The sequence below is a fragment of the Cottoperca gobio genome, chromosome 21, assembly GCF_900634415.1.
Source record: "Cottoperca gobio chromosome 21, fCotGob3.1, whole genome shotgun sequence".
In the NCBI taxonomy this organism is placed as follows: Eukaryota; Metazoa; Chordata; class Actinopteri; order Perciformes; family Bovichtidae; genus Cottoperca; species Cottoperca gobio.
Genome location: NC_041375.1, coordinates 10,577,432 through 10,588,897, shown reverse-complemented (window position 1 = coordinate 10,588,897; position 11,466 = coordinate 10,577,432). Strand labels below are relative to the sequence as shown.

Genomic DNA, 11,466 nt, shown 5'->3' with positions numbered 1-11,466 from the left:
GTCTGACTTCATTTACGACAATACCCACTGGTGAAAAGTAGTAAAAAAGTACAGTAAAAGTATTGTACTTAAGTAAAATGTTAAGGTACTTTACTTGAGTATTTCTATTGTATGCTACTTTGTAGTTTAATTCACTACCTTTTGGAAGCCAATATTGTACTTTTTACTCCACTGCATTTATGTGGCAACATTATTTAACTTTGAACTAACTTTTTAATGCAGGGATTTTACTTTTTACTTGTAACAGAGTATTTCTACACTGTGGTAGTGCTACTTTTACTTTGGTAAAAGTTCTGAGAACTTCTTCTACCACTGATAATACCTCACTAACCCCTATGACTTTGAGCTTGAATTTTCTTAGAACTTTACAAAACATGTGCAAAAAAGGCCTGTGACTGGATGTTTGAATCATCAAATATGAACTTGGAAAGTGGATGCATTATACTTGCTCTGCTTATGAGCAATCCAAACAATACGTATGACTGTGAAATTAAAAGCCTGCTCTGTTCAGCACCATTGCATCTTCTACATTTATAGTGCATGATATTTCATCTTTTCTCTTTCTTTGTTGCAGTGACGTGCAGTGCCAAGTTTGGTTTGGACTACAGTATGTGTGGGAAGAAAGATTCATGAATGTATGTGGTAGGCCTGGGTATTTAGACTTCTAGTAACACACACTGAGATTTTTTGCTGGGAGGGCTGTCCAATGAAAAATAAAGCCAGCATCTATTCTGGTGTCCATTCAGAGCAGGGAGGCTCAGTGGACACAAGCCTCAGACAGAAACACAGACACCCAGCCCGCATCACTGGGTATGGCCCTGTACTCTCCGCGCCCAAAGCCTCTGTTGTTTCAAGAATTTTATGTTGGTTTCACCACCGTCACCACCACTCTGCTCCAACAGATTGGTCTTGTTATGCTCAAAACGCAACAAATATGTAGTTTAAAAGGCAAGGACTGACTATAATTAGTAATCAATACGAGCAGTTAGTCTAAACTAGGCCACTATCATAGACAAATTAAGAGATTACGTCTAAATTCTCACCATGCGCACAGTAACAGTAACATGTTGCAGAGATTTTTTAAAGTAAAAGTAACAACACTACAATGTAAAAATACTTAATATATTCAATTTTTTTTTACTTAAGTAAATGTACAGAAGTTTCAGCAAAATGCAATAAAAAATCAAAAGTAATTTTACCTACTGTGTACAGTGTTGGGTCTATATAAAATATTAATCTGACAGATACGTGAAGTGGTCTAAAAAGTACAATATTTTCTTCTGAAACGTTCTTAAAAATGTATTGCAGTTCCCAGAAAGGACTTGTTAATGAAACAGTACTACATTCATTCGACAGATGCTTTTATCCGAAGTGACTTACATTCAATGAGCAATTTGGGGTTCAGTGTCTTATTGAAGGGCTTGTAGACAGGAGCCGGTAATTGAACTGCCCACCTGATTAATAGCCTGAGCAAAAGCCACCACTAACTACCTCGTTGATCTTGAATTAAATTATAAACAACTATTGTGAGGCACATCTGAAAGCTGGACATCTTTCAATCAGCTAAAGATAGAGCATAAAAATGTTATTTCTTTATACTGCGGATTGTTACTTTCACTCAGAACAGAACAGAGTGTTTACAAAATGAAACCAGAGTCCAGAGTATAAATTGTTCATTATTGTTGGGGCGGCAGAACAATAGTGCTGTGTGTTTTTTTTTGTTGTGGAGTGCCAGTGTGATTTAAAGCTGCTGACAGCACCAGACGCTTACACTGCACTAGGCTCCTGCTGTCTCTCGCCCTCTATCATTTGTATCGATGGATATAGCCTGTCTGCTTGCCTGACAGCCGATCTGTACTTCTCTTCTCTCCCTTCTCACTCCTCCGCCTCCGTCACCAACCACTGCTCTGTCCTTCTTCTCTAGTAGTTACCTCTATTCCTTCTCTGTTTCTAGCCCCCCCGCCTCCTGCTATTTAAAGACAATTCAAATTAGTTGAGTTTTGATTATTTAGTGACTAAATGTTTTTTAATGTTTTTAATGTTTTTGCCTATTTCATTTTGAAATACATTTTTGATTAGTGGAATATAAAACATGCCTTTTTATATACATATATTAAGATTACGGTAATTGTGTAATGAGGGTTTTGTTTTGGAATATTAAGAGAAAGAAGGGAAGAGAACATTTTTATTTAATAGGGTTCAAATTCGAAAAGGACGTTTTCATCCAGACATGAACAGAAGAGACCAGAATACAGAAAATGGAGATACTTGACCAGATTAACACCAGAGTTCATTGACCTTGAGTGGCAACATTACAGACCAACACACACACACACACACACACACACACACACACACACACACACACACACACACACACACACACACACACCAGAGTGAGAGAGGCCCACAGTACCTGTGTGTAGAATAATCCTTCAGTGTAGTTAACCTGTGTCTGCAGAGAGATCTAGCAGCTCTCTGTCCACCTTTGTTTCAGAAACACTGTTGTGATATTGATGCTTTTCTCGATCCACAACAAATGCTCAGGCGACTAGGAATTAATTAATATGATATTTACAACATGTGTCATTTAAGTTTGATCTTTTCATTGGGTAATTATTGCACTATTTCACATGTTCTGCAGGGATACACACATATTCCTAGATTATTAAATAACATACCTCTACCCGTGAGTAGACACAGTGTATTCAGATTCTTAACTTACCAGGACCATGGAAATGGAAATACTCAAGTAATAGTGCGAGAACCTCAAGATTGTAAGTACTTGATCTGAAATCAAGCAAGCTTTGTCCTTTTTTTTTACCTCTTTTTCAAACAGACTTTTTTCATGTTATTTTTATTAGATTCTGTTTTCAACTGTTTATATATAATATTTTCATTTTGCTGTTGGAAATCACTATGTCATTTTGTTTTAATATCTATCTATCTATAGATTTTAATATCTATCTATCTATCTATCTATCTATCTATCTATCTATCTATCTATCTATCTATTATCTATCTATCTATCTATCTATCTATCTATCTATCTATCTATCTATCTATCTATCAGCGCCCCCTCCTCGGCACTTTCCGGCTCTTTCCGTTGATGTTGATGTTGGGTTCGTCCCCACCTCTCCCAGACTGCTTTATGTCTGGCAGCAGAGACCATGCGCGGTCGCCATATTACGGAGCACCCCTCCCCTTCAGTCCCGTCACAGGCAGCACAGAGCCACAGCAGCGGTGCAGGAGGCAGGCTACATACTGAACAACGCTACCGCTGGGGAGGACCAGTGATACAGCAAAACCAACACCAAAACGAGGATTCAGTGGAATGGATTGAACCTTTCTACGCCGCTAATAAGTGATCGTATTCGGTTTTACATTGCTGTGCACCGGATGAAAGGTTGCTTGTTTACATTTTCTTTATTTGAGCAGTTTCAGCAGCTAAAGCGACTCGCTATAGTCTGTGTTTAGCTAGCCGGTGATGGAGACTGGCAGCTAGCTAGCTGACGTTACTCCTCTGTCAGGCTAGCATCTATATAAAGCTAACTTACTGAGCAGCTATTTGCTTTTAGTACGAGTGGCAACATAGTTTCTCATTAGAAAACCTACAAAATGTTAGCTTGTGCTTAACAAAGCCACAAACTGATACCACTGGTGGTTAGCCGGTGAATTAACACTGGCATCAGCTGACGTTAGCTCGCTAGCTACTCAGCAAGCGACTACTAGCTTCTCTTGCCTCGCTAACTATCACCGGAAAACAACGAATCGTGTTTGAGAGGCTGAACATATTTGCACAACTTTTCCTGATATTTGCAAACAGCCAATACTTGGATGAAATATTCATTTTTGATCGTGTTGTCTGTTATTTGAAGTTCAGTCAAAACGGCGCCGTTAACGAGCTGCAACCTTATTGCATACTGTCAGAGACTAACTACCCCCCGGATTCTCTCGAAATGCATCATCCGGACCCTGCAGGAGACTCTGGCGGTGTTAGAAAGATGGCGCACCCGGCTGTCTTTCACAGAAGGGGTAGCAACACAGGCAGCGGGAGCGGCTCCGTGCTGTCAACACCGGCAAACCCCGTGGTCAATAACAGCCATGTCCCAGCCGATGATTATCAACCCTCCCTGTTGATTCAGTGCCAACCCCCTGCTGGTTCATCCTCCCCGGGTCCCCATCATATACCACCCCTCAGCCTGAATCTGCATTCCCAGCCCCAGCCCACACAGTTGGCTGGGGCTCAGATAAAAAAGAAGAGTGGCTTCCAGATCACAAGTGTGACTCCAGCTCAAATATCTGTGAGCACCAACAACAGTATTGCAGAGGACACAGAAAGCTATGATGACCTGGATGAGTCCCACACAGAGGATCTCTCTTCTTCTGAAATCCTGGATGTGTCCCTCTCCCGAGCTAATGACATAGTGGGAGCAGAGAGAAGCTCTTCGGAGGAGACACTGAATAATTTCCATGAAGCTGACACCCCTGGAGCTGTCTCCCCCAACCAGCCTTCACACCCTCATGCCCTGAACCAGACTCAACAGCATTGTGGGGGCATGGTGAACGGGACTGTGCACCATCACCATCAACATGTTCATCATCCTAACCATACCCAGGTCTACCCTCTGTCCTCTGGGCCTGGCAGCACCCCATCTGCCCTCATTTCTGGAGCTTTACCCAGTGTCACCCAGAAAATGCCTGTCCCTCAAGAGAATGTTTCACAGGCTGTCCCTCCAAGTATTGTTGCTCAGCCTGTGGGGGTTGTGGCTCTGGGATCTCTCCCTGGAATGCACAGCTCTGCTACGGGCAGTACAGTTAGCATAGTTAATCCCCAGACCAGCACTGTTAGTAATGTGAATATGTTTAGCTCTGCCAACGTGCCTGTGAGAGGGGGGATGAGCACAAGTGCTAGCAGTAACAGTGGTGGCTTTCCTCTCAATGTGATGAGCAGCAGTGGGGGGAGTGGAGGTGCTGTTGCAGCTGGGGGTAACCTTATAACCACCACCACCACTAATGTCAGCATGATCCAGCAACACCAAAACATCCACTCCAACATCAATATGACTACTACGGCTGCTGCTGCGGTCAGTGCCTCTGGAGGGATTGGATTCTCCGGTGGGATCCAGGGAAGAGTTGGATCTGCCGTGCTGCAGCCTGCGAGCACATTCATCACAGCTGTGGCCCCTGTACCATCTGCTCCTGCCCAGCCTGCCCCAGCTCCGGCCCTTGCGGTGGCTACTACCAGCTCTCGCTTCCGGGTGGTGAAGCTGGACTCTAGCTCTGAACCCTTTAAGAAGGGCAGATGGACATGCACTGAATTCTACGACAAGGAGGCCCCAGCCTCCGCTCCCAGCTCCGCTGCGTCTGAAACTGGCTCTCTCAACATGCGCCAGTTTGTCTCTGAGAGCTTTGCTGGGGCCTCAGAGCGGGAAAGCACAAGTGGTAGTTCTGTGAGTAGCACTATGAGTACATTGAGCCATTATACTGAAAGTCTGTGCAGTGCAGAGGCTGGGGGACCCCCAGTACCCCAGCATACCCAGGATTACGCCTCCCCTCCGCAGGGTTTTCAAGGAACGCTCCCCAGTGGCTTAAGCATGGGAGTATCCCAACCTCTCATGCACCCGCAGGATATTACCCATTCACATGTGAAGACTACTGTGGCCCCCTCGGCTCCCACTAACATCCATCAGCCTGCTCCCATGACAGGCCTCCAGGCCGCCATCCCTACGTCTGCTTTACCCCACCATCAGCTCACTTATGCCCAGGCAGTTGCTAATCAGCCCTTAGGCTCCACACAGGGCCTAGTGGGTGTTCAGCAGCAGCAGGGAGGCTATGCCACTCTGCCACAGCAATCACCTGCTACCCCCCAAGCAGCCACAGGGCAGGTGAGGCCATCTGAGTACACCCATCCACACCATGGTGTCCCCCAGACTGCTGCTTCTCAACCTCTGTCCAACCAATCTGGATCAGCTGCCTCCGGGTCTGCTAACAGCATATGTCAGATGATGGGAGGCCTGCAGCAGTCACAGGCACTCCTTCACACACAGCCCTCCTCCCTTCAGGCCTCCAGTATGCCCCATCATGTTGGCGCACCAGGTCTTGGCCAGCAGCCTCAGAGCCACCCAGGCCACCTGGATTGCCAGCAGCAGACGCCACAGTCACTCCCAACACAAATCCAAAACCCGGGCCTGGGACCCCAGCATCCCACAACAGTCCATCAGAGCCAAGTGTCTGCATCAAGTGTGCCTCCTCCCAACCCTCAGAACTCCCCCCAGCCCCAAGCTCACAACACTGGGAATAGTGGTCGGATGGCCCCGCAGGGTGTTCTACATGGCCAGCTGTCTTGTGTCGGCTTGTCCCAGGACCACAGCAGCGCCCTGGCGCTGGCTCATGCTGCCCAGGCCAGCGCCCTCTATGCCAGTCTGCCCACCTTCACCACTACTCAGCTGCAGGATGCCCAGCGGCTGCTCCTCCAGCACCAGTCGGCTTTGTTAGGGCTGCCTAAGCTTTCCGTAGGGGAGGCTGGATTTGGATCCAGTGCTGGCCAGGGGCAGGAAGCTGAGGGCAACGCCGCTACCACCAGTGCCTTAACTGCATCAGCTGGTCTCAGGACTGTTGATGGAGAGGAGGATGGGTAAGAGATTATTTTTCCTTACTTTTTTGTTTATATTTATTCGATTGGTTTTAAACATATTTCGGCACACTTGACGAACATTTGTAGTCTGGAAACAAGAATCTTATTGAAAGATGCTTCCTGTTAAATGTGTTGTAGACCTACTCTGCATTCAGAGTCTGTCTGTTTGAAGCTGGATGATTTCACTGGTTGCTGTGGCAGCTGTGAGGGAAGAAAAGTGTTGTTTTCCTAGATAGCCAGTAGTCAATTGCCAGGCTGCCCCAGCCTGTCGGTCCTCTGTCAGTGGGACACAGGGTTTAGGCTGTATGTGATGTCTCTTGTCTTTATCAAGTGGCTGCAGTGATTCGACATTTTACTCCTTGCTTGAATCCCGACTGTCTGCCTTACAGGGCACAATTCCTGCTGGGTGCACAGTTCCCTGTACACACTTTCTCAGCACATTTGTTGTTGAAAAGCAGGAACAAGGCGGAGATTATATGATTATTTAATTAGAGGTACAAGACGCTAGTGGCTGCAAATTTGATGGAAATGAACTAAATAGTCTGATTCTACAAATGAAACAAAACATTACAAACAATATTACATTTTATTTTACAGCCCATCTCCCAAAGCAGGGCTTAGAAATACTCTTTCTACCTTTTTTGGTGAACTCATAAGGAAAAGATGGTGGTTTACGTGTTGATATGAAATGTATGGCGCAGTAGTCCTTTTCCTTCACTGAAGGTTTATTGATTTTATTAAGAGCTCTCTCTATACTCACTATCTCTCTTTGTCACTCCTCCAGCTGTTACATTTTGCTAGTGATTTATGCTATGAACCATCTGAAAGTCCTCCTGTGTAATGTTCTCCCAACAATAAGTTTTAAACTCTGATTTTGAGGTTACAGGGGAATTTTAATCACCCAGCAGCAGGAAATTGTCCACATTTCAGTCACTCTTACAATCTTAAGCCCATTTTTCCAACCTCTGAAAATGTTACTACCTTCAGCTTTTAGGGTGTTTTGAATACCTGAGTTATAATTACAACGATGAGTTGATTACTGGACTGGTTTTCATTACTGGGAATGTAGAGGATGTAACATGGATGTAATAATGATGCTCTTTCAGTCGGTCTTTATGGGCCAGTTAGATGGATACTGAAGGATGGCTACTGTTATCACATGACGTTTAACTCTGAGGAATGTGAAATCTATGGGGATCAGGTGGATTATTGTCTTTGATGATAAGTAGCATTTGGGTGAAACCAAAGCCCTCGTTTCAAATGAGAAGATTGTCTTGGTGAATTAGGATCACGGTTCATTTCTCTGTAGTTTACCTGCTGTCACGTGAATGCAATTAGGTGACAGTGCATGCTGAAGTCTGTGTTTCCTTACTAATGGGTTGCTGCAACTGGAACTAGCTATTTCTTTCTCACTCTAAACCTCCCGTGACAATAAACTGTGTAAACCCAGAGATGACGGCACAGCCTCATCAGCTGATGCAAACACACAATCTCGCTCATGCACACTTACAAAGACCACAAATTACATTTAACATTAACATTTACAAAATCAAACTGCTCTACAGGATTTGCGCAATTAAATAAAATGCTAATAGAATTTGTTATTTTTCAGTAAAATCTGTGCTCAACATGAATAAGATCATACGGAGTACAGACAGAGCTTTTCAGCAGCTGATTAGCCATCTGACAGTCATTGAGGTCAAGTTACTCTTACATGCTTACCCACATAACCAGTGTGCAAAGACTAACTAACAGCGTACAAAGCTGGGAGAACTTGAGTTAGGTATGGTTTAGCGTGTATATAGTCCAGCTTCAGTTTCATGTCTGTGTATTGTTCGTTATTATTAAGTGCATTTATTTAAGTTGATCATTAATGTAGAAGTTAATCCTGAGTTTTAAAAGTAGTGATGTTAAGTGAAGGTATGAATATATATTTAAAACTGTTAGAATTTGTGAAAGAGAAAGAAACTTGTATATTTTAATTGCTTTCCTTCAGTTTTCAGTCTTTGGGGAAAAAAAAGAGGGAATAGCATAATGTTTTAAAATGCACACTTCACCCAATTTAATTAGCTAAACATACATTATATATTGTGAAGCTTGTACTATTTGAGTTTTAGTGAAGTTGTGAGAGATCTGTTGATTCAACTGTATGCAGGTTTTTGAGTCTACACCTACGCCTACACCTTGCAAACGTTGCACCTATGTTCAGGAGAAACTAAACCATGTGCAAAAATTCACAGTGGGTAGTTCAGGGAACCTGGGACATTGAAGCATTACGATCAAACGCACATTGCCAGGCTGTCTCTGGAGATATCAAGCTAACTCTAAGCACACAGTCACTCACCTTTTTAGTTTTAACTTAATGAATTATAATTGGGGCTGGGCTGCAAATTATGATTTTGATTTGAAATTATATTGCAAGCCTATATGTTAATATCACAATATCATTGCACTTTAGGTAATGTCCAGTATTATTGAATCATTGCCTTAAGTCACATAGTAACATAGGAGCGACTGGTATTGATTACTTTCACTTCCCTGCTGAAAATGATGGTCATTTTGTATAATGAGGCATTCAAGTAGAAGTCATTGCACCTTTTTAAAAGTCACTTTAATGGAAGCATTTATAAGACCCTGGACATTTTGTCCTGTGTGTAATTGCAGAGGAGACAGTCCCTCTCTGATTTGTTCTGTCTTGTAGGAAAGATTTTAAAAGTGTGTTGGGGCTGGGGAAGTCTGTGTGACATATCAGGGTTTGTGTTGTTCCTAGGGTCTGCTGTGAGGCTCCTGTAAATATTGTTTAGGTTTTAATGTGTGGGATGACCCTAACCCTCATAAATCACCTTTTTAAGGCATGGTCAAGGATGGGTGGTCTGTATGTGTGAATGAAGAGGCAGCTGCTTATTGACTGCTGGGGTTGATAGCCTCATTCATAGTAAAACTAAAAAAAGTGTCAAGTTTAATGGCATGAGGAAAATGTGAGTAATGTGAAAGCAGGTATTCTATTGTGCAATATGCAGAGTTCCACATGCATGCCTCTTTGTATTTGAGGATGTGGTTTTGTACTGTGAGTGTATGTGTGCTGATGTTCTGTAGGTACTTCTTGTTTTCAAACTTTCCGATGGCAGACAGTGTTTTGGCAAGAGTTAATGTGGGGCAGGTTAGCAAACTTGGCTAGCTTAGTTTGGTAAGACCTGGATGTAGGAGAGAAGTTATGGTTTAGCTTTAGTGCATCGTCTTAATTTATGTTCTACTTTTGTAAAGCACTTTATAAACATTTTAGTTTGTCAAGTTTCAATAGTAATACTATTAGTTTTGTTCATTATTATGTAGGTTGGTAAGATCTGGCTGTGAACTAATTTCAGATACTGAATTAAGGTATGATGTTCAGCTTCTTGTTTACAGTTGTTGAGTTCTATCCTAAATAATAAATGTAATGTTTTTGAGACTATAACTCTTTGAGTATATCCCTCTTTTCCACGTCACACCCAGTCTCTCTACGTTTGATCTGTGTTAGTAAATAAACAAACATGTTTTGTTTTTATGAGCAAGCATGGAAATTTTGGTCGTAGTACTTTTTGTTTCACATTGTAAATTGTTTTCTATCAACATGTGGTACAGTTTAAATTTCGTTTTTTCAATGCTTCGTGTGAGTGGGTGGTTGTGGTGTCTGCGTCTGGCAGTGCAGAGAGCCAGTGTGTGCTGGGCCTGTTGCTCATTGTGCAGAGATCAACGAGATCCCCAAAATTCACTACATAGAGGAAACGACCCAACTTAGTCGGCTCTACTGACGCTGGTTGAAACCAGTGAGGGCACAGTAGGCTGGAGCAGATGGAACCAGACTAAGCACAGTTGTGCTCCAGCTCTGATAAATCCTGCCATTGTGTTGCTCCACTGTTTCCTCCATCAGCGCCCAATCTGTAGACTGATTTGTATGAGCATTGGCTTTGGGAAGGTTGTACCATAGACTTAAAAAACCCCTGATGTACAGATGTTCTAAACATTGGCCACATTTTGGTTTGTTTGTCTTTTCAGACCAGATTCGTCTTCTAACAGCCGTATGAGTTTAGAGGCAGCATGGCCTGTGCCACCTTGTTTTTCCTCTTCAGTTACAGGTGTCATGATGCATCATAGATGGTTTTATTGTAGTATATTGTATAATGCAGCATCATCTGTGGTGTAATACTATGTAATTATACACTTAACATTGTTTATTTTTAGGATTTAGGATTAAAAGATTGCTCTGAATAGTTCTGTATGTAGTTTTTTCTTAAATAATCAGTTTAATTTGAAGTTGTTTCCAATAGATTTTAATTAGGCATGGGACGAAATGAAAATTTCATGTCATGATTATCCTGGCCAAAATAAATCACTACATTATACAATTACTATACTACTAAAACATATTGGAATCACTTTACCGTTGCCTAGAATAATATTTTCATTGTTATGACATCGTAGATAAGACGCAGATCTTTTTTAGTGAAAACAAACAAACTTTAATAAGATAATCATAATTTATAAGGTCCCTCCGCCTAAGTGAAAGGATAAAATAAATGTCAACATAGTGTGAGTCACTACATGATGATTTTTTTTTTTTTTATCAGGCTCTGATAAAAAAATGTGAGGATGTTCACGATTATCCCGATCCCCACCACACAATCTGGATCAATATATCGATTCAATGATAAACGATCCAATATCATCGATGCAAAGTCAAAAATCATTGATGCATATCATAATCTTTAAGATATGTCATTTTTTTAATAAATTCCCATGGCACGTCTGTCACAATTTTGGTCCAAGCACACCTCCTTCCTACAGAGCCC

The 11,466-nt window shown here is 42.4% G+C and overlaps 1 protein-coding gene across 1 annotated transcript in view; it reads left to right on the top strand.

Annotated features, from left to right (window-relative positions):
- The first annotated feature begins 3,139 nt into the window (after positions 1-3,139).
- Positions 3,140-11,466, top strand: part of tsc22d1 (TSC22 domain family, member 1) — a 34,565-nt gene continuing 26,238 nt past the window's right edge. The window contains exon 1 of the mRNA XM_029458863.1: positions 3,140-6,637. Coding sequence (XP_029314723.1) covers positions 3,960-6,637 — 2,678 coding nt within the window. The 5' untranslated portion in view covers positions 3,140-3,959. The remainder of the gene's footprint in view (positions 6,638-11,466) is intronic.